At 40.5% G+C, this 24,368-nt stretch overlaps 1 protein-coding gene across 6 annotated transcripts in view; it reads right to left on the bottom strand.

Annotated features, from left to right (window-relative positions):
* Nucleotides 1–24,368, bottom strand: part of PDE1C (phosphodiesterase 1C) — a 758,662-nt gene that overhangs the window by 169,452 nt on the left and 564,842 nt on the right. For all 6 annotated transcript variants that reach the window (XM_033930571.1, XM_033930573.1, XM_033930572.1 and 3 more), the window contains 2 exons: nt 10,150–10,250; nt 291–419 (listed from right to left, as the gene is read on the bottom strand). In XM_033930571.1, the coding sequence (XP_033786462.1) occupies nt 291–419; nt 10,150–10,250 (230 nt within the window). The remainder of the gene's footprint in view (nt 1–290; nt 420–10,149; nt 10,251–24,368) is intronic.

The raw sequence follows: 24,368 nt of genomic DNA on the forward strand, positions 1-24,368 counted from the left end.
GAATTGCACAAACCTATACAAGCTCAACTATAAAATATAACATGTACAAAATAAGCTAGCTGGCTAAATCCCTCTCCCTTGACAAAAACCATACATCCCAGATCAGCTATATGTAACAGCAGTAAATCTTCAAAACCTCCATAGTTAGGTGTCTAGATCATTTTCAAAACCTAACCTTATGAATTTTGTAACTGAACGTGCCATAGTACTATTTCCATTTCCTGTAGGTCAGCCTTTGCAGTGTGTCCTGTTTCAATAGGAACAACTCTGCAAGAGCTAGTTTGTCTCACCTCCAGTCCTCCTTAGAGAAATTAGACAAAATGTTCATCTCCTCGTCATCTTGTAGCAGACGAAATACTGCACTCAGGTGGTGATTTTCAAGCACTGCTCTGTCGTTGTACAAAATGGCTACATCTGACCTAAAAAAAATGAATATGTTGTGGTTACTACATTTGTGTTCTTGCCAAAATACTTTATTCAACAGTTGTACCATTTTTATTACTCAATTACTACTTATCTTACTTGGGAGACATAAAGCAAAATCAATCCTGCCAAGATTTAGACTTATGAATCCAGGCTTTATACAAATGTTGAAGGAAGACATTTTAGAAAGCAGAACTACTATAGAAAAAAATAATCATCCATTGAATGTAGATTTGATTCTCATCATTATCAAGAGGCAAAGGATTTTCATAATTAACTAGCTATCTATCCCCTGGTGAAGTATTCCTCAAAGTTTCTAGGTGCACCAGGTCCTCTCACAAGGCTCATTGTTGTACTCAAAAAGACAAAGAAAGGTTCGCCATTGTCACCACTACTCTTCAACATCAACCTAGCTTCCTTTGGTGACCATCTTAGTAGCCTAAACATTTCTCATTACAGTTAAGCCGATGACATCACTATCATCCTCTCTGACATCAATCTCTCACCAGCCGAAATTCATAGAATAGAATTCATCCTCAATACAATAGAAAATTGGATGTCTTATTTCAAATTAAAGCTAAACACCGGAAACTCTTTCTAGTGACAGCCTCTAACTCTACATTACATTCCATAACCTTGAGAGGAACCATACTGTATATCAGGGGTGCCCACACTTTTTGGGCTTGCGAGCTACTTTTAAAATGACCAAGTCAAAATGATCTACCAACAATAAAATTTTAAAAAAACACAAAGCACACTGTACTCATAGAAAATGTTAATCATCATTCCTATTCCAGGGTTTTTCAAAGAGGTCAAAGCAGATGACTCTATGCACTGTCACCTCACTAACAACCATACAAAAACAGACAAATACCCCCTCCCTTTTTACTAAACCACGATAGCAGTTTTTAGCGCAGGGAGCTGCACTGAATGCCCAGCGCTGCTCTCGACGCTCATAGGCTCCCTGCGCTAAAAACCTCTATTGCAGTTTAGTAAAAGGGGACCACAGTGTAAAATATAGACAGCAGATATAAATTCAGATACATTTTGATCACTAAATTTAAAATAAAATTATTTTTCCTACCTTGTCTGGTGATTTCATGAGTCTCTGGTTGCACTTTCTTCTTCTGACTGTGCATCCAATCTTTCTTCCCTTCTTTTAGCCTGTATGCTTCCTCTCCTTCTGACCTCATTCCCCGCCCCCAACGTTTTCTTCCTCTCTCCCTGCCCTTTCTTTCTTTCTCTCTTCATGCCTCCTTTCTTTTTTTCTGTTTCTCTTCTTTCTTTCTGTCTCCCTGCCTGCCCTCTTTCTCCCTCCCTGCCCTCTCCCAAGCAACTGCCACTGCCGCTGCCATCGGATAACAGACCCCCAAAGCCGCCCGCCACTGGCCAAGCTCTCCCTGCTTCGGGCCCACCAGCATTCCTCTCCCCGACGTCAATTCTGCCGTCGGAGAGGAAGTTCCGCTTGCCAGAACTTCCTCTCCGACGGCAGAATTGACGTCGGGGAAAGGAAGGTTGATCGGCCCAAGATCAGCCTATTGGGAGAAATGCTGCCGGGTCCTGCCTTTGAGGAAACAGAAAGTAGGCAGGACCTGGCAGCAAAAAGAGCAAATCGCAAGCTTCACTGACCTGTCTCCCGCTTTAGCCCGCGAATGGGGCTCTAACATGTGCGTGCCGGCTTCCCTTCTCTCCCCCCCCCCCCCGACATAATTCCGGTTTCAGAGGGAAGAGAAGGGAAGAGAAGGGAAGCCGGTACAAGCACAAGTTAGCCCCCGGAGTATAAGTTCTCCAAGCCGTTTTTTTTTTAATGTTGAGCAGCGGCGGCAGCAGCAGAATTCAGGAGCGGGCCAGTCAGGAGGGGAAAAAAGAGAAGGGAAGAAGGGAACCCGCTCTGCGATCGACTGGGGTCGCCTGAGCGAGCGACCTGTCGATCGCGATCGACGTATTGGGCACCCCTGCTGTATATCCTTTATTTTATTTTATTTATTATTATTTATTTATAATTTTCAATATACATATCAGCCCTGATTCTGCAAAGTGCGACCCGATTGTAGCCAGCTGTAGGCATCCTACAGCTGTCTAATCAGCCAATCGGGATGCACGTTTTCTAAAAAAAATGCTCCCCAGGCAGGCTGCCTATATTGAAGGCACCTCCGGGAGCCTAGGGAGGCCCGCAAGCCCGCCTAAGCTCACCTAAGACTAGACGGTAGCCCTAGGCGAACCTAGGCAGCCCTACACATCTCCCTAGCAGAGCGGGAGACGCTTACAATGTAGGCTAGCAAAATGCTGGCCTACATGGTAAACAGACGCGGCCGCTATACTTTATCGCGGCAAGGGATCTCCCGGCCACAATTAGTATAGCGGCCACGGCTATGGCCGGCAGTCTCCCCAAACCCCCTCCCCAACGTTCGCAGCAGGAGGGGGCCCAAACCCTTCTACCGACAAAACCCGCAATCGCCAGCCCAACCCCTCCTGCCAACAGAACCACCCCAAAGTTCAACGGCAGGAGGGTACCCAACCATTCCTGCCGGACCCCCCCCAACCGCCCTCCCTGTCCTCCGGGCGTCCTATACAGAATCCGGGCCATCAAGTTTAAACTTGTACAGAAAGCAAAAGCTAAGCAATTTTGTTATACATAAGAAAAGAAAAATGAAATTCAAAAGGCAAAGCATACACTTACATTCCGCTCAAGTCCTTCAATATAAATGGATCCAAAATGTTACAAAAGCGAGAATTAAAGAAACAAATCATAATCAAGAAATTAGGCCTAATTAGCTGAGCTTCAGGATATCTTCTATATTATATTACAGGGCATTAGCACTTTCTTTTTCCAATCATGACACTTACAAGAAAGTTGACAGTTGGAAAGGCTCAAAAAAGACAAATTTTTGTGAAGAATAATATATGATACATTTACATGGATGACGCAAAAAGAAAATCACCCCTAGAACTAACACACCTGGTTTCAAAAGTAAAAATTCTCTACGACGTCTCTGGGTATCTCTAGCCAAATCTGGGTACATTTGAATTTTTAAACCCAAAAAGTCCTTCTGTTTATTCTTAAAAGAAAAATCTCAGTAACCAATTTTTGTCCGTAGCTGCAGGTATGCTTGTTCTTTATCTAAAAGTTCCAACAATGTGGAAACATTTAGTGGTTCTTGAATGGTTGTTTGTTGCTGTTTTTGAGGAAGATAATAAACTTGTGTTAATGGAGGTAAAGCCTCCTCTGGAACTTCCAAAACTTCTTGTAAATATCTTTTAAACATCTCCCTAGCAGTTACCGTAGTAATCCTAGGGAAATTAACCAGTCTTAAGTTATTTCCCCTTGAGAAATTCTCCAATGCCTCGAGCTTTCTTCTGAGGTTAATATTATGCTTAACCAATGTATCTTAAATTTGTTTAAAGACTTTCAATTCCTGATTAATATGTCCTATAGAAGTTTTGGATTCAATTACTACTTTTCTTAATCCCTTTATTTAGGTCGACTGAGCTTTTATTTTTCCTTCTATTTGTTTAAACTGTGGATTAATAATACTAGGCAGATTTGCCATCAGATCCCATATTGATTCTAGTGTCACCTCTTGGGGTTTTTGTATTTGAGATAGTTGTAAGTTAGTATCTTTTTGCTCACCAGCTGACGATCTCTCCTGCCGAATATCTTGGAATAATCAGTCCCCAAGTGTTGTTAAGTCCTCGGCTTCCATCAGACTCTCCTGTAATTGTGGAGAGTCTGGTTCCATGCTCCCTGTTGCTTCTTCCTTGGCCTCCTGGGTAGAGAGAGCTCCAGCTTCCTGGATACTCACCCTCCCCCCGCGGGGAGCTTGTAACCTGAGGACGTGGGGGCGGTGCCCTAGTGTCGGGACTCAGCGTGGCTTCCAAACCCAAGGAGACCGGCTCTGCCTCGCCTTTCCAGTGCGGCTCCAGTGGGGAAGTCACCGACGGCAACCCAATGTCCTGCATCCACCGTAGTAATTCCTCTATGTTGCCATGAACAGATGCTCCAGAGCACCACGAGGCCCCAGTGGAACTTCTTCCTTTCTGTTTCAGCATTGCAGGTACTATCGAACACTCAGAAACTAGTCAGTTAGAGCGAGTTCCTACAGCGTGGTGCTCAGCTAGGTAAGCCCGTGGCCATCTTGGATCCTGTATATCCTTTATCACCAACAATCAGAATTTTAGGCGTGCACTTGGACAGACAGCTATCGTTGACTGCTCAAATCAATCATGTTACCCGCAAAGGATTTTCCACTCTTTGGAGACTTAGATCCATCAGGAAATTCTTCGACCAAGCACCTTTTACTCTCCTGGTCCAATCGCTAGTTCTCAGTATCTTGGACTACTGGAACATCATCTACCTATCTGGACTTCGCAAACATTTTCAGAAATTAAGCATAATTCAAACCACCGCAGTAAGATATTTACCTTGAAAAAATGTGATCACTTAACCCCTTTCTACAACAAACTCCACTGGTTAAAATTTGAGAATCGGGTATTTTTTTTAATTCGGCTGTTTCTTCTATAAGGTTTATTGCCTGATTACCTCACCAATCATTTCTTATTTTCCAGACCTGAGCGGACCTCTCGACCCCAGTCACTGTTTTCCTTCCATTCAGTTAAAGGTTTCTCGCATAATAGATTCATCAATAAATTCTTATCCCACCAAGCATCTTCTAAAGATCCAGAATGGAGTCGTCTGGTCCGTTCTTCTACATCATACATGCATTTTAGGAAGCTCCTGAAAACACACCACTTCTCCAAACCTGACAACCAAGTTTTAAATTAACCCTTGTTGCCCTAAGACTAGAGAACTTTCACTCATCATTTTAACCCATCACAAACCTCAATTTTTTGTTTATTGATTTTTATGCGTTTGTAAAGCTGTATTATTCTAATTTGTTAAAAATTACTGTTCCTGATGTTTTTTACTACCTTGTACACCGCCTTGAACCGAAAGACTAATGTGGTATATAAAAAAACATTTATGTTATGTTATGTAAGATGTCCAATCCAACTGCATCAATTTTATTATGATACTGTCCCGACAAGGATCCAAGTTTCAGCATGCAAAAATGCCTTCCTCAGGGGACACGTGGACCTAGATTCTGTAAAGGACATCTAACTTGTCCAGCTGAGTGATGTCCAGCTGAGTGAGATTCTATAATGCATAGATGCACTATAGAGAATTGCACTCAGTGCCGCTCAGCGAGTCTAGACACACCTAAATAGTTAAGACATCTTTTACAGAATCGACTTTTAGGAATCACATAGACGTCTACAAAACATCTATAACGTTATCACATCTCATTGTTTTGACATCATTAGAATGGCAATTTTATGCTGTTTTTCATTCAAAATGTATGCAGTGAAATGCTGGCACCAATAGTATTTTATTTATCCCTCTTCTGTGACAGGGAGCAATGGGGGATTCAAACCAGCAACGTCAGGGTGCTAAGGCTGTAGCTCTAACCATTACACCACACACTCAGCTGTTAAAGCACATGTGAATTGTAAAACTAGGCCTTTTGGACTATTTAGGTGCAACTAAGATAGACATGATTTAGGTGTCCCTTATGTGTGCTTGAGGCATCTGCTTATAGCTGAACAGGGTTTTAATTTTAGAGCTAAAGAGGACTCCAGGTTGATTTTAAGCTCAAAAGATCTTTACTAAGGCATAACTCAAGCAAAGCATATGAAAAAATATATAGATTGCATACTAAACCTTATTTCCAACAGGTTAAAAACGTTAAAAGAAATACACTGCTCACACAATGGCTGCAGTTCAGAGCAAGTGGACGTGACTGATGAACAATCTTGACATCATTGTGGCATCATCAGTATGCACCTAGATGACAGAATGCACTAAATAAAATAGGAATATGTGCTGGGGTATCTGACCATACTTGGAATTTGATCCCATGACCTTTGGAAGACTGAAGCAGTGCCTTTAACCAGTGATCCACAGGCACTTTCTTTTAGGCAGAGGTTCTTTGCAAGCTGCTATGATACGTTAGGAAAAGGCAGAGTGCAAATGTAAATGGCAAAGTCCATAATCTATACTCTCTTATGAGAGCAAAAAGAAGCTTTTAAGGTATTAGGGGTGTTGTATAGATTTGAACCCATGACTTTTGGGTCATGGAAGCAGCACCTTTAACCACAGAGCTACAAGTGTTTTCTTTTAGGGGTTCCTATCATTCTTTTGTGGCATTCTGCCATCTAGGTGCATTTTGATGATGTCACAATGATGTCAAGATTGTGCATCAGACACATTCACTTGCTCTGAACTGCAAGCCATTCTCTGTAAGTAGTGTATTTCTTTTAATGTTCTTAACCTGTTGGAAATGAGGTTTATTATGCAATCCATACATGTATATTTTTTTTCATATGCCATGCTTCAGTAATGCAGTAATAAATATCTTTTGCTATTAGTAATAAAGAGGAGTCCTCTTTAGACTAAAAAATTGAAGGTGAAATATGCAAATTTTTTTTCATGTGCTTTGTTTATATGATGCATTATTAAACATATTTTGAGCTTAATATCAACCTGGAGTTCTTTAAAACCCAAAAATAAAAGTCCCGTTCACCTATAAAAGGATGCCTAACTGATTCTCACCTAACTCATGTCTACCTAGCGCCCAGCTCACACTCAAAAGTAGACCTGGTTTTGCAACGCCTAATATGTACTATGGGATATGTAGACACATTTGGGTGCTGAGCAGCATACAATTATGTAAATGTACATCCAAATTGAAGCCACTCCTACATCCTGCCTACATCACGCTCACACCTATTTTGTAGGCACAACTTATTCCGATAGATGTCAATGAAATTGTGGACATCTATTTTTAGAATCGCGTCCAGCCTTTAGACGTCTAAGTTCCAATTAATGCTTATTAAAGTCCTTAATTGAGCTTATTATCCAAATTGTCTCTGCTAACAATTTTTATTTAAATGTATATATATATATATATATCTTTATTCATTTTCATTCTAAAATCAGTGCATACAAAAATTGCATAACAAGTTACCTACAAAAACAGCACTTATATCCATCAGTAAAATATATAAGAATAATTTTTACCCCTCTCCTCCCCCTGATTTCAATATATTCAAGATACTCTTACAATAGTACTAACAACTCATAAATAAACCAGTCCTTATACATTATCCTTCTCCCTCCCACCCATTCCCCTTCCTTGGATGTAAAAAGTATAACCAAAAGTAAAGGGAAAAACCATTCAATTAGAATCAATAAAATAATTGCAGCTTTTGTCAAAGGTAGGCCTACATTTCCAGTGCCTACCTTTGACAAGAACTGTGTCTACGGAAGAGCCTTAGAACGCTTAAAGTTGTTTCTGGCGTTAACCACGCCTACTTTGACCTTACACGTTCTAAGCTGCCTCGTAGATGTAATAAAGATGACATTTTTCTAGGCACCTACATTTAAATTATTGTTAAAACCTGTTTAAATGGCTTTTACCACTTAAGTTAGGCACCTAACTTAAGGCACTGTTTATAGAATATAGGCCTTTGTGTTACGGGATCCAGGATTTGGGGGTTTATTTCAATTCCAATTTGTAATTTGAAAATGTGAATGAAAAGCTTGAACTGAAAAAAAAAATTCCTTTAGAGACTGAAGAATTTGTGATGAACTGGGACATCCCCATTACAACTGATAAACCAGACATCATGGTAAAAGGGAAAAACACAAGAAGAGCATTGCTAAAGAAAAGTGTCAGTACTACGTAGATATTCAGTGGAACATAAAAAGAAAGAAGATTTGGGGACCTAGAGACAAAATCAGAAACCATGAAAATATAGCAGGAAGACATAGAAATTGTCCAAGTTGTACTGGGCACTACCAGCCAAATTTTTAAAAAGAGGTCAGTATAGTTTTTGGAAGATATAGCTGAAAAGGAAAGGAGAACAAGATTAGCATTTATAAAGTACAAGAGAAAAAGGGAAACCAGCAACACTATCTGGAAAAGCTAAGATTGGTAGAAAACTAGTAAAGAAAGCAGCAATGCAAATGAAGATAAAAATAGCCAATACAACACAATATAATAAATTGGGATGGGGGTTGTTAAGATATGTTCTTGGTAGAAGGAAGTACAAAAGTACCAACGTAAGAATCAAGTGGAAGGATGAGGCGGAAGAATATGCAGAAGCTGGTCAGGGTAAAGCAGAATAGTTTAACAAATATTTCTGTTCTGCGTTCATAATTGAAGGGCCAGGAGTAGCACAGCAGAAAACAAATAGCAATGGAAGTGAGGTAAACTTCCAATAAATCTCAGAAGGCTATGTACATAAGGAGCTGGTTAAATTAAAAGTACACAGTGCAATGGTGCTGGATAGGGTATATCAATCTTGGAGTAGTAAAGAAACCTAGGGAAACTCTGGTGGCTCCGCTGTCTGACCTTTTCAGTACTTCTTTAGAGTCAGGTGTGGTCCCAGAGGACAGAAGATAGGCAGATGTGGTTCCTCTCCACAAAAGCAGAAGTAAGGAAGAGGTCGGGAACTGCAAGCGTGCTAATCTTGCCTTTGTGGTGAGAAAATTAATAAAAATGCTGCTAAAACAGAAGATACTATAGTTTCTAGAATTCAGTAGGTTCAGGATCTGAGGCAACAATGGCTTTACTAGATCAACCAACCAGCATATTTAAGTAGCCACCTGATCCCCTATTCACCTATGCGTGCTCTGAGCTCTGCTAACCTGAATCTCAATGACTATCCCGTCTCCTGTCAGGACTCGACTGAAGCCAACACGCAAGATTGCCTTTACGTAAATATCAAGCCCTGATGTTGTAGAGCTCTCTTCTCAGTGAGTTAAGAACCAATATGGTGTATTCCATGTTTAGAGCTGAAGTTGAAATCTGGTTATTTATCCAAGCATTTGGGATATAATAAATGTATTGACGTGACATACAGTAATTTGTTAAACATTTAATGCTCTCTGTAATGCAAAATTTATTATGCCCCACGTATTCTTTATTTAAGGGCTCCTTTTACAAAGGTGCGTTAGCGGTTTAACGCGCGTAATAGTGCGCGCTAAACCACCAGACGCGCTAGCCGCTACTGCCTCCTCTTGAGCAGGCGGTAGTTTTTGGCCAGCGTGGGGGTTAGCGCGTGATGAAAAATCACGCGTGTTAACCCCGCTAGTGCGCCTTTGTAAAAGGAGCCCTAAGTTTATGTTTCAATTTCCCCATCTCCTATCAAATCAAATTTTCTTTATTTAAATTTATGTTTTAATTTCCCCGTCTCCTATCAAATCACTTTTAGATTTTCAGGATCAGCCCAATACTTAGGCTGAACTAGTTAGCTGCCTAGAAGTAGTTTGCAGCTCCTAGGAAGCACCAAAGAGCAGCTGTAGCCAAAGGAATGCAACAAGGCCCGATGGCTACACAGAGTAAAAGAAACTTCACTTCCTTGCCCTATAAACCTCCAGGTCCTCTTTTAAAAAAACATTTGGAAATGTTAGGAAGATAGGTTGTATTTTCATATATTGTTCAAATTCAAATAAAAATGGTTTTGGATTGTAAAAAATACATTTGTTTCAATTTAGTAGTATCAGTTAAAGCAATTGATTTTTTTCAAATCAAGGTTTGATAGTGAATTTTTGTAAACACTCCTATCTTGGGGCAGAGTTGTGCAAATTAAATTAACCTCCAAATGGAACTTCTTGTCTTGCATTATACATTTTCTCCTTACCATTTGATAGAACAGTCTCACCTTGTCTGAATGTGGAAGTTATTGGTGGTTCCCGTGTGCTCATAGTCATGGACAGCAGCTGCAAAGATCATAGCAAAGATTTCCAGCTCTGTCAGCCAGTGCTATAAAAGAGATTTAAGAGCAATCAGATGATTTGACATTTTCACTGGCTTTTAAGGTTTGTATCTCTGTAGTAAACTATACTGTCTTGACTCATGTATACTGCATATCATTATATTTTTTCCCCCTATAGCTCACCAGCTGTTGTAAAACTTACTTCTGCATAATATGCAGATGAGTTATTCTTTACCTGAAGACAAAGCTGTGCAAATATATAGCCTTGACAAACATGTTAAAATTCTACAGACAGAAAAGACTGAAGCAAATTTGTTTTCACAAACCAAAGCAAGAAACATTCAGACTTTATCCGTTCTTTGGTTTTCAGCATTGTCTCACCAGGAGCTAAAAGATGAATGAAATTTTCAACCAATCAGATGTCTTACAGGGTAACAAACACTATGCAGTCTTTCTAACTCCAATTTTGAGTTTGGCATTGCAATGCAGACCAGGAAGAGGGATGAATAGTATTAGGAAGGAAGGACTCAGACAGTTTGAAATAGTCTGCCAGTTGAAGAGTTTTAATCAAAATTAACCAGATGCGTTCACATCAGCCACCAAAGATAGAAAGCTAATTTTTTATTTTAATATCTATGACCCAGAGTCCTGGCTATAGTTCTTCCTGCTCTTCAGGGTTATGGAGACTAAGGAGGTGCATGGCAAAAAAAAAAAAATCATCAGATTTTTTCAGGTTTATTTTCAGGGCTCAGATTTATTAAAAACTTGATATACTGTCCTCGAGTAAAAATTTCAAAGCGGTTTACATAGTAAAATATAAAATTGAGGATAGAAAATAAATTGAAAAATAGAGGAAACGCTTGATTTTTTTGTAAATATTTTGGTTTGATTCATGTTTTTTTCAATATTTTTTCTAATGCACATTAAACAACTACAGGAAATGTTTTCTAAACTGCACTAAGCAGCTACTGCAGGTGTTAAGAGTGTGGCAACCATTAGTGTGGACCTCCGCTAACAGCTACCACACACTAAAACCAGCCAGTGTGCTAAATATCCAGCACTGGCTGCTCAGTGTGGGTAAGGGCACACAGGACATTATAGTGCAAGGGAACTGTTCCCTGTAAGCCAGAGGTCTCAAAGTCCCTCCTTGAGTGCCGCAATCCAGTCGGGTTTTCAGGATTTCCGCAATGAATATGCATGAGATCTATGTGCATGCACTGCTTTCAATGCATATTCATTGGGGAAATCCTGAAAACCCGACTGGATTCGGCCCTCAAGGAGGGACTTTGAGATCCCTGCTCTAAGCTGAGCATGAGTCCTCCACCCACAGTCCTGCCAATGGGTGATGCTGTTTCACAATCACATTTTCAATAGTGAGAGACAGAAATGTATGGGTGGGTAGGTGGGATAAAATGATTGATTTTCAATATCTGTAAGTTGAATGTGCTTTTCTTGACTTGTTATATGTTCTTATACCTGTGTGTTGCGCTGTTAATATTTGAAAATTAATAAAGATTTAAAAGAAAAAAAGAGACAGACAAGCTCTGCCTGTCCCTAGCGACTGAAAACACAATAATGAAGCACCATCCCCTACAGATAGCAATGTAATTGGAGGACACCTGCTCAGCTTAGAGGGAACAGTGAACATGAGCTGTCATGATTGACAATAGCACAACTGTACAGTAATTAATGCCATTTGGAAGGGGGGTAGGGGGAGGATCCAGTTATTGAGGAGACTTCTGCTCAAAGAGGGATCATGGGACCTGATCTGAGGAGGGGAAGGTTCCTGTTGGGGGAGGGAGAGAGTAATTTGGAAGAGGGGGATTTCATTGTGGGGAAGGTCTGATCTTGCGGGGGACTTGATTGTAGGTGTTGCTGCTGTCTGGAACGGGGTGCTGATCGATGGATGGGGAGATACTGACCAGGGAAGATTGGATTAGGAGAAATATTCAGGATGATTACCTTTGGGCACTGGCGTGGTCCACGTTTTATGCCTTGATATGCCTATCTGCTGAAGCATATATCACTGTCCTATAGAGTATGGGGGCAGTTATATAAAAGTTGCCAAAAATTAGGTGCAATATAGTGTACTGAGCTAAAATTCTATAATTGCATCCTAGCACCGAGATTCCATTATGGAATACAAATACAAGTCAGCATTTGTAAATACAATATAGGGCGCTCAAACTTAGGCACCTAAGTTCTGTTCGATAGATTTATTTCCTAGTCAGATACCCCTTCTAAAATTATTAACAACATGTCGATATTGTGTATTCTCACTAATTGTATTCTGTTTCCATTGACTGCTCAGTGACATAGGAACATAACATAACATAAGAACATAAGCAATGCCTCTACTGGGTCAGACCAGAGGTCCATCGTGTCCAGCTGTCCGCTCACGCGGCAGCCCATCAGGTCCAGGACTTGTATAGTAATTCTCTATCTATACCCTTCAATCCCCTTTTCTTTCAGAAAATCAACTAATCCCTTCTTGAAACCCAATAGCGTACTCTGTTCTATCACTCCCTCTGGAAGCGCATTCCAGGTGTCCACCACCCTTTGGGTGAAGAAGAACTTCCTATTTGTATTCTGTAATTCGCTGATTGTCCAGCTCTCTTCACTGTAAACTGCCTAGAAGTTGTAAGATTGTGGCGGTATAGAAAAAATAAAGTTATTATTATTATTAAAATTATGCCACTCAACTAGTATTCGATAATGGCACATTAACGCACCTAATCTATTATAGAACACTAGCATAAGTCAACATTTAGGAGCCCAAATTTAGGCGTGAAACCTATGGCTGGTCTAAATGGGTTCAGTGGCACATACAAATGGAAGTACAGTCAAACCTCGGTTTGCGAGAGCCGTATTCCAGTCGGGTTTTCAGGATTTCCCCAATGAATATGCATTGAAAGCAGTGCAAGCAAATAGATCTCATGGATATTCATTGGGGAAATCCTGAAAACCTGATTGGAATATGACTCTCGAGGACCGGAGTTCCCTACCCCTGCTTTATGGCGTCGTGCTCTGAGAGTGCACGTCGGGCGCTTGCTCTCGTTTGGGTGCGAACGGGGGGGGGAGGGGAATTTGCCACCACTCCTCCTCCATGCTGTCCACCGCCGATTAAGAAGCCATAGCAGGAGGGGAGGGGGTTAAGCCACAGCAGACCCAGCTCGGGATGGCCACGGATTGCAGATGCGAAAATGTGCTGCCGGAGGAGAATGGCTCAGTGCTGCCTGCCCCGAGCCCCACCTCCCCCTCCGCCGCCCACCTTCCCCTGCTTGACTACGATGGCCGCGTGCTGCGGTGCCTGTTCCTGCTCACCTGGATGCCGGCGCTCAATGGCTTAACCCAGTTTAGACAATTTCTTGTTTGACTTGCCGGGGAGACAACGGCAGTTGCCTTTGGCACCCGTGAGGGAGGTGAGAAAGAAAAAAGGAGGGATGGGGGAAAGTGAAGAGCGAAAGATGACTGGGAAATAAGAAAATGGAAAGACAGTCTGTGGTAATGGAAAGAAAGGGGAGAAGAGGGAGAAATGCTAAAACAGAGAGTAGGAGAAGTGTTGGACCACAAGAAGACATAGGCCTGTTTTGGGGATCAGGAACGAATCATGCGAGTTTCCCTTACTTTCTATGGGGAAACTCGCTTTGATATACGAGCACTTTGGTTTACAAGCATGCTTCTGGAATGAATTATGCTCGCAAACCAAGGTTCCACTGTATTCTATAAAGTGCATGCTAAAATAGTGGGAACACCCATGGCTACTCATGCCCCCTCCCATGGAAATACTTCTACATGCTAAATCACTTAGATAACAAGTTATAGAATAGCACCTAAGTGCACTTATACGTATACCTATCTTTTGATTCCAATTTTTGGGCACAATTACTATCTCCCATTTGCATACCTATCCCCCAGATTCTATATATGGTGCCCCAAATTGGGCACAGATCCAAGATGTGCACCCAAAATACATAAATGAAGGCCTCCTTTTACAAAACTGCAATAGCAGTTTCTAGTGCAGGGAGCCGTGCTGAATGGTGCGCGCAGCTCCCAACGCTCACTGAGTTCCTATGAGCGTCGGGAGCAGCGCGGGCCATTCAGTGTGGCTCCCCACGCTAGAAGCTGCTATCAAAGTTTCGTAAAAGAGGGAGTAAATAGATGAAGCATAGAAACATGATGGCAGATAGAGGCCAAATGGCCCATCTAGTCTGCAGTAACTATTATCTCTTTCTCTCTCTGAGAGATCCCACGTGCCTATCTCGCATCTTCTTGAATCCAGAGACACAGTCTCTGTCTGCACCACCTCTTCCAGGAGACTGTTCCATGCAACTACCACCATTTCTGTAAAAAAGTATTTCCTTAGATTACTCCTGAGCCTATCACCTCTTAACTTCATCCTATGCCATCTCATTCGAGAGCTTCTTTTCAAATGAAAGAGACTTGACTCATGCGCATTTACACCACATAGGTATTTAAATGTCTATTATATCTCCCCTCTACCACTTTGCCTCTAGGGTATACATATTGAGATCTTTAAGTCTGTACCCATAAGCCTTATGATGAAGACCACGCACCATTTTAGTAGCCTTCCTCTGGACCAACTCCATCCTTTTTATATCTTTTTGAAGGTGCGGTCTCCAGAATTGTACACAATATTCTAAATGAGTCTTATACAGCAGCATCAATACCTCCTTTTTCCTACTGGCCAAACCTCTTCCTATGCACCCTAACATCCTTGTAGCTTTCGCCGTCATCTTTTCAACCTGTTTGGCTACCTTAAGATCATCACATACAATCACACACAAGTCTCGCTCTTCTGTTGTGCACATAAGTTCTTCACCGTTCCTTTGGGTTTTTGCAGTCCAAATGCATGAGCTTGCATTTTTTAGCATTAAATTTTAGCTGCCAAATTTCAGACCAAGTGCCAAGAGGAACCCAAACTACAGCTACATGATACAGGGTTCCATGTTAGGAGTCACTGCCCAGGAAAAGGATCTAGGTGTCATTGTTGAGGATACATTGAAACCTTCAGCTCAATATGCGGCGGCAGCTAATAAAGCAATTAGAATGTTAGGAACTATCAGGAAAGGAATGGAAAACAAAAATGAAAATGGTCTAATACCCTTGTTTTATTTATTTAGTTAGTTTTCTATACTGTTCTCCCAGGGGAGCTCAGAATGGTTTACATGAATTTATTCAGGTACTCAAGTGTTTTTCCCTTTCTGTCCTGGGGCAATGGAGGGATTAAGCAACTTGCCCAGGGTCACAAGAAGCAGTGTGAGTTTGAACCCAAAACTTCAGGGTGCTGAGGCTGCACCACAGTCTTCCCCCTCTATGGTATGATTGTACCTCAAATACTGTGTGCAATTCTAGTCACCGTATCTCAAAAAGATATAGCAGAATTAGAAAATGTACAGAGAAGTGTGACAAAACTGATAAAAGCAGTTAGGGCTCTTCAGATTCGACAAGGGACAGCTCAGGGATGATATGATAGAGATCTATAAAATACCGAATGAAGTGGAAAGGGTAGACGTGAATTGCTTATTTACTCTTTCTAAAAATACTAGGACTAGGAGACATGTGACGAAGTTACTAAGTCATAGATTTGAAACAGACCAGAGAAAATATTTCTTCACACGAGGTGTAATTAAACTCAAATTCGTTGCTGGAGAATGTGGTAAAATCAGTTAGCTTAGCAGGGTTTAAAAAAAGGTTTGGACAATTTCCTAAAAGAGAAGTCCATAGGCCATTATTGAGATGGCTTGGGGAAATCCACTGCTCATTCCTAGGATAAGCAGCATAAAATCTATTTTACTATTTGAGATCTAGCTAGGTGCTTGGGACCTGGGTTAGTCACTGTTAGAAAAAGGATACTGGGCTTGATGGACCTTCAGTCTGTCCCAGTATTGCAATTCTTATGTTCTTAATATTTGGGTGTTAATTGGCACTAATTGGCACCAATTTGGAATTAGGTGCACATTTTGCTACACGCTAGCAACAATGTGTGCCCAGATCCCATAGCATACAACTCAAACAGGGGCATGGCCCATGGGCAGGTCAAGGCCATTCCTAAAATTTGCGCACAATGTTATAAAATACTGGGGATGTGTGCTCAAATTGGGCACTGGGAATTACACCTGGTTTCAGCAAGCGTAAATCCTGGGGGCCCAAATTTGGCACTCAGTGCTGTTCTATAATGGGTGCTCATCTTTGTGCACCTATTATAGAATAGCATTGAGTATGAGAACACAAAGTCCGATTTCAGCTAATAATAATAAACTTTTATTAATTTTAACAGGGGTCGCCATACAGCAAATTACTCAGAACTGGAAGGATTACACTAAATTGAATTACACTTTTTGGTGGAATTCAATTTGTCATATATATAAAATGGAAAAAGTATTGGCATTACAACAAGGTTATATTAAAAAATTTAATAAAATATGGGGACCATTGACAAATTATTCTACTGATCAGATATAATAACACATGTATAGAACATATAGAAGGAGGGAAAACTATTGTAATATTAATATGATATAAAATTCTGAAAAAGGGTTTATTTAATTCACATTGTAAGAACATTTAATAATAATTTCAAGTGTTTTTTCATAATTGAATGTATTACATGTATTTCACTTGATGTAAGAATTTAAAAAAAAGAATAAAAAATATTTATATAAAAAAAAAGAATAGCATTGAGTGCTGATTTTGAGTACGATTTACTGAATCTAGCCCTTTTGGGGTAATTCTCTATGGCTTGCCTAAAGTTGGGTGCCAGGATGATGTGCACTGAGCACCAGTTCCATATCAGCAATTACATATGCAATTGGTATTATAGAATAATAGGGTAAGTCCACATTTATGTACCTAACTTTAGGCTTGAGTACTTATGCTAGATTGATGGCTGGTGTAAAACATTCATGGGTAACAGCAAATATTCTATAATCTGTGTGTGCAAGTGCCAGGCATAACCCAACCCGCCCATGTCCCTCCTAGACCATACCCCCTTGCAGTTGCATGCTACAGAAATTACATACAAATTTTGTCGAATATCGACTAAGGTTGTTCAAGTCAACTTAGCATTTAATTATTGAATCAAGTTATGCATGTGACTAACCTTATTCTATAAACTTGGGTGCGCAACTTTGGGAGCCAAGTGTCAAGTTTGATGCGCAAGTTTATAGAACAAAGGGGATGGTGTTTATGTGCCTTGACAGCTGGAGCATCCTGCTATAACATCACCCTTCACATGTGCGCCTAGAGAGGAGAGAAGGAGTTGGACAGACTTTGTTGTACCGGTTGGTGCTGGATCCACTTGCCATCACTGATAGTCACATATTGCTACTTCCCTGCCAGGCTATATGAGGTTCTTTATCGTTCATTCCTTAATCACTACTGACCTCTGGTGCTAATGTGACTATCATGAGCAGGGTAAAATGGCAAAAAAATATAACAAAAATGCTTGACTCGGGAGCCACAACATCTCTCACACATTGACCATCATCGTGCGCATTCTGGCCCGTTTCAGATTTTTAGGAAACAGAACTGCCCGATAGTATTTTGTTGTCTGATGCAGAATGTATAATAAATGTATAAAGACTCATTGTTATGTATAATGTATAAAGTTAAGTTATGTATAAAGTTATTGTTATATATAATGTAAATATGAATAATGTATATATATAATGTATATATATTATGTAATAATGTATAAAGACTCATTGTTATTAAAGTGTGAAGCTTGTGGGTCGAGTTGAATTCTCTGTGTGTGTAACTGAATGACACATGCTTAGTCACACAGAAACCCACATCATCAAAGCATCTGTTTCCTTTGGAATCTGTTCTTTAACAGTAATAACAGATCCAGTGACCTGATCCACGAGGAGCTGATGAGTGAACTCTTCTCACAAGGTTCACCAGTCGCTCAGTATCATACAGGTACAGCTTAGTGCACTCCTGTAAATGTGTAAAATGCCTCTTTATAAACTATTTCTAATATTAGAATAAGTCATATTTGGAAAAGACAAGGTCAGTATTGGTCAAATTGAATCCTGCAGAGATGTCAGTTATAAACAACTGTTGTGCATTTCTGAAGGCACGAGCACATTTCTAACTCCAAGTCTTGCTGAGTGCCTTCACAGTTGCTAGATGGATAAGGCACTTAGTGAGTGCTAATTTGAGCAGTAACTGCTTACTGTAGCAGAGGACCAGAAAGAAATGAAGAACTGAAAGGTTATGGATAGGGACATTGCTTACAATTAGTACATGATAAGTTACTTTCATCTAACTGTCAACTATTACAAATAGGATGAGGTGTACTTATGGCTTCCTCAAGGAAAAGTAGTAAGGCCCGGATTCTCGAACCCATGCTGATTTTCTAGGCACCAGTAGAAACCCATACCTCCTTTAAAAATGCCATCCAAATGGCATTTCTAACTGAGATTTGAGGCGCATACTGGTACCGGAATTGCGCCTACATAGGCATTTTAAGCCGCTGAATGCCTAAGTAGGCATGGCCAAAGCTGGAAGTGGAACTATGTAGACAGGATTCACGTGGATGGGTGCCAGAAATGTAGGCCTGGAAAACCCTGGCCTACATTTTCCAGCACCTATCTTTCATGTTGGCTCAATTCAGAAACTAGTGCCAATGCTTGATTGACACGTGTTCGGTGGCCGCTTTTAATGTGGCCGCCAATATCGGCACCAGTTCACAAATCCAAACCTAAATGCACCAGTGGTATTGGCAAGTATTTAGCATGGTTTGTAGCATTAAAAAAAAAAGATAATTTCTTTTCATCCCTACTCATCTTCTAATTCCTTGATCCCTCCCCTACCATGTCACTTACCAGAGGTGTCTTGGGTGTATAGGGGATTGGGAGGGGGCAGTACTGGATGCTTCTGCTCCGTCACTAGCTGGGGTTCAATTTGGCAGCTCTGATCCCACACAGTACCACAAAACTACTGCTAGGGGGTTAACAGCAGCCATTTTGAACCTGTGCCAATTCCATTATATCTATTTTGAAGTACAGTGACCAAAGCTGCATACAATATTCAAGGTGAGGCTATATTTGGGGGAAATACAGGGGCATTATAACATTCTTTGTCTGATTTTATGTATGTTTTCTAACCCGCCTAGTTAATAGGCAGGCTATAAATTTTAGAAACAAATAAATACATACATACATTTTCTATCCATTTTCTAATAATTCTTAGCGTCCTGGTTACTTTTTTGGCTACTGTCAAACACTAGGCATAAGATTTCAACATGTGGAGGGGCATAATAAAAAAAATATCTAAGTCCATTTTGGGCCTAGGACGCTAGTCACCCAAAGTCGGCAGTGTCTAAAGTCCATTCTCCAAAAATATGTCCCAAATACTTTTTTTCTGATAATCGTCTACTTATGTCCAGTCGTTTGATCATCCAGATCACCAAGTCATCTATCTTTAAAATGCATTCTCGTCCAAAAATTTGTCCACATTCCAAACACCTAGAAAAAGACCTCTTGGATATTGGGAGGGGTTAGCAAAGTGTTGGACTGACCATCTAAACATGGCAACAGAGTAGTGGGGCACCTTACAGGGCACTGCTATGAACTTCACAAAAAGGATGCCACATAAACATATCACTACAACTCCCTTGCAGGTCATGGTAAGCCACCCAAACACCTCCAAAACACCCCCAAAACCTACTATACCCACCTATCTACAACCCCAATAGCCCTTATGGCTCCAGGTGGCACCTACTGATTATGGCAGTACAGTAAGGTTTGGGGGGGGGGGGTTGGTGGGTGCACATGTTCCACCATAAATGTATTGATTAGAGTGGCATATGGGCCTGGGTCCTCCTCTCTATGGCTCACTAGCCCACCCACCAGACTACTTAAGCCACCTCTGTGCAGCTCTTCTAGGCTTTCTTATGCCAGGTGCTGATGTTCTGAAGGCAGGTATGTACGTTTTTATTCTAATTTTATGGTGGTGGTGTGTGTGTGGGGGGGGGTCAGTGATCACTGGGGGAGTGTGGGGGGGGGTCTGTACTTTGTCCCTGCAGTGGTTATCTGGTCACTTCGGATATCTTCTGGGCACTTAGACCTGTTTTTAGATTGCCTAAGTCACAACGTATAAGTTCCATCTAGGCAGTCTCGTCAAACTTTAGATTATCGCTCCAGGACGACTAAGTTGGCCCACATCCCGCCTACCTCCCGCCCTAACCACTCCTCAAAAAATGCCCCTTTTCGCTCTAGACACACAGCAGCAGTAAAAAGGCTTAAGATGTCTCTAGGTAGGTCTAAAATGCGTTTTGATTATCGGCACTTGGACAACCTGTCTTATAGGTCATCCAAGTGCCGATTTAGGCAGGCTTTTAGAAGTGTTTTTGTTTCGATTATGTACCTCATTATCTAAAAAGACACCTAGATATTTTTCATGAGTGCTGACTCCTAAGGTACACCCAAGCCTCTGGTAACTATGATTTGGATTATTCTTTCCAATGTGCATCACTTTGCATTTGTCCATGTTAAATTTCATCTACCATTTGGATGCCCAGTCTTCCAATTTCCTAAGGTCTTCCTGCATTTTTACACAGTCCACATGTCTTTTAAAAACTTTGAAAAGTTTTGTATCATCTGCCAATTTAATCACTTCACTTGCCATTTCAATTTCCAGATTATTTATAAATACCTTAAATAGTACCAGTTCCAGTATAGATCATGAGAACATAAGAGTTGGGACAAACCGAAGACCTATCAAGCCCAGTATCCTATTTCCAACAGTACCCAACCTAGGTCACAAATACCTGGCATGATCACAAAGAGTAAAACACATTTTATGGTGCTTATCCTAGGAATAAGTAGTGGATTTCCCCAAGTTCATCTTTTTTTTTTTTAATTAGATTTATTCAATATACAATTCAACAGAACAGTACAGGATAAAGATATACATTGTGCATAAAAAGAAAATTTAAAGCATAAAAAGGAAATTTAAAGAAGTTCATCTTAATAACAGCTTATGGACTTTTGTTTTAGAAAATGATCCAAACCTTTTCTTAATCCTTGCTAAGCTAACTGATTTCACCTCATTCTCTAGCAACAAATTCCAGAGTTTAATTACACACTGAGTGAAGAAATATTTTCTCATTTGTTTTAAATCTATTACTTAGTAGGTTTTTTATTTCCAATATATCTTTTTCAGATGTGGTGACAATAATTGCACACAGTATTCAAGGTGTGACTACACTATGGAACGATACAAGGGCATTATAACATTCTCATCTCTGTTTGCCATTCCTTTCCTGATAATTCCAAATATTCTATTTGCGTTCTTAGCTGCCACTGCACACTGAGCTAAGGTTTTCAATATATCATCAATGATGACACCTACCATATATACTCGAACATAGGATGAGATTTTTAGGCCAAAAAAATGGCCAAAAATAGGGATCTCGTTCTACATTTGGGTCATCACCCGGTGATCACCCAACACCCTCCCAGACTTGCTGCAGGTCTGCCGTTAGGCTGGGACAGGAGGGATCCCTCCCGTCTTCTGTCCCGGCAAATACAAACAATTTTTTACCCCTACCTCTCCCCCACATACCTTTTCCCTGGTGGTCCAGCAGCATATGGGCAGGAGGAACGAGCTTTCTGCGCTCGAGCCCCTCTTTCCGATCTCATGGTCAGCAGTCAGGGGCGCACCCGGGCCAGGAAGCAGGAACGAGCTTTTCGAGCTCCCGCCTGGCCTGGCCCCGGCCCCTGAAAGACTGCCGCCAGTTCTCGCAGGGTTCGCAAAATCTGGCAGCAACCATTGAATAGACAATACTATCTCGCCGGTAGACAATACTATTTTTTTACTCATAGTACCTTCTGGATTGCTAAAACAAACCAACTTGGGGCTCCTTTTGCTAAGGTGCGCTAAGGGTTTTAGCGCATACTACAATGCCGCACGCGCTAAACACTAACGCCTCCATAGAGTTGCGTTAGTATGTTTTATTTAGCACTTGGTTTGTGCGCGCTAATCTTTAGCGCACGCTAAAAACACTAGCGCACCTTAGTAAAAGGAGCCCTTGGTCTTCTATTTATTCAATCTTTAAAAAATTAATAGATGTCCAATTATCATGTTATTGTATTCTGAATAAATCTAAAACCTTCTCAAAATTTTCTAATACTGGACTTAAAAATAAATTATCATCGGCAAATGATAAGACAAATATTCTTATACTAGTCAACCATTCCCCCAAAGGGCTCATATACAAGTTAAAAAGTAAGGGCAAAATTGTTGAACCCTATGGAGCCCCACAATCTGCCAACCAAAAATCAGAATTTGAATTAGCTCCTTTTGCACATCCTCTATTACCTTTTCCATTGGCTACCCTTGGAAGCAAGACTGCAATTCAAGTTCGCCTGTTTTTGTTTCAAATCCATCATTGGGTTAGCCCCTCTATACTTGGTACCCTATTTTATTCTAGACTGTCCATCCAAACTCACGCGCAGAACCCATCTGTTTAGCCATCCAACGCTAAAGGCCTGCCGGTACAAAAGATATATGAATAGAACTCTCGCCTTCCAAGCAGATCAGCTTAACAATTGGTTAGCCAACATTATCCCTCGTGCTTCATCCTATCTAAACTTCAGGAAACTACTAAAAACTAACCTATTCACCCGATTTACACCCTAAGACCTCTATGCCCTTCTTTCGCCCCCTTTTATCTCACCTTGTCCTGCTTACTCATTTAAATTGTTTCTCCTTCTGCCGATCATACCTCCCGTTATTCCCCTCTACCCTTTATTCTCGAACTGTACCCTTCACATTACTTTCTTCTTGGTTCTAACCGTACACAGACTGTGTAGCCCCTCTCTGTTGTACCTATCTTTTGCTCTGATTTACCATTTTATCTGATTGTACCATTCGCTGATTGTTCCTATTTTTACTTTGATTGTACCATACCCTCTGATTGTACCATTCACTGATTGTCCAGCCCTTCTTTGTTGTAAACCGCCTCGAACTACTATTGGCTTTGGTGGTATATAAGAAATAAATTATTATTATTTTCCTTCATCAAGTCACGCTAGAGGTTTTTAGCTTGGGCCAGCGAGGTAAGTGCTCTGACGTTCATAGGAATTCCATGAGCATTGGAGTATTTTTACCATGCCGGCCTGCACTAAAAACCTCTAGTGCAGCTTAATAAAATCTGGTCTTAGTCAAGAAACCAATATACCAACTCAACACCTTATCACCCACTCCCACAGCACTCAATCTATTCAACATTACATTATGATCTACATTATGAATCAAACGCTGCAGATATATCAACTTGAAGCAGCAATGTTTGTTTACCAAAACTCATAATTTTTCTAATTTCAGAGACCAAAATTAACAATAAGGTTTCCATGCTGTGGAGTGGGCGGAAACCGTGCTGGGTTATATGTAAACAACGGTAACTCATCAGGAGGGACATCATTTGGCTCTAATAAGTTTTTCTACTAAAAATATTGCTATCCCCCGTATCAATATCACAAATAGCTCTTGGCTTCCTTTGATTTGGTCAGACCATTTTGTCTGCGTATGTTGGCTTCCCTCAATATAACCTAAAGACTGCAATCCAAAAACTAAAATTTTGTCTAGAGAATTTGTTAATCCAGTAGAGTTTAGGAATCATTATGAACAGAATTATCAACAACATCTTCCAGAAAACTTTCTAGACCAATGGGATAAATCTAGTTCTTTAATTCTGGACGCCATTGCGCCTCAACATTTTATTAATAGATAAAAAAGGAAAACACATCCATGGTTTGATTCAGAACTTCAAACACAGAAAAGATCTTTAAGATGCTATGAGCGACTATGGTTGAAATCTAAATCAGATGAACATAGATTAATCTGGCATAGGGAAATAAAGGAATATAAAAGGATGTTAAAAGATACATGTAGACAATTCTACTCGGCGAAAATAGGCTCTACTAATATAAATACAAAGGAACTTTTTAAAATAGTATAATCTATTTATGATGTTTCAGATTTGATAATTGTTCCCCAAGATAACATTCCATCATCTCCTGAGATTGCCTCTTATTTTGAAGGAAAATAAAGATTCTCCACCAGTCCTGTTCCTCTCTATCTAATATTGAGATGATATCCGCAAAAGTGCCTATTGACGCTTGTTTGGTAAA

This window comes from Geotrypetes seraphini, chromosome 2, assembly GCF_902459505.1.
Source record: "Geotrypetes seraphini chromosome 2, aGeoSer1.1, whole genome shotgun sequence".
NCBI classification, from domain to species: domain Eukaryota; kingdom Metazoa; phylum Chordata; class Amphibia; order Gymnophiona; family Dermophiidae; genus Geotrypetes; species Geotrypetes seraphini.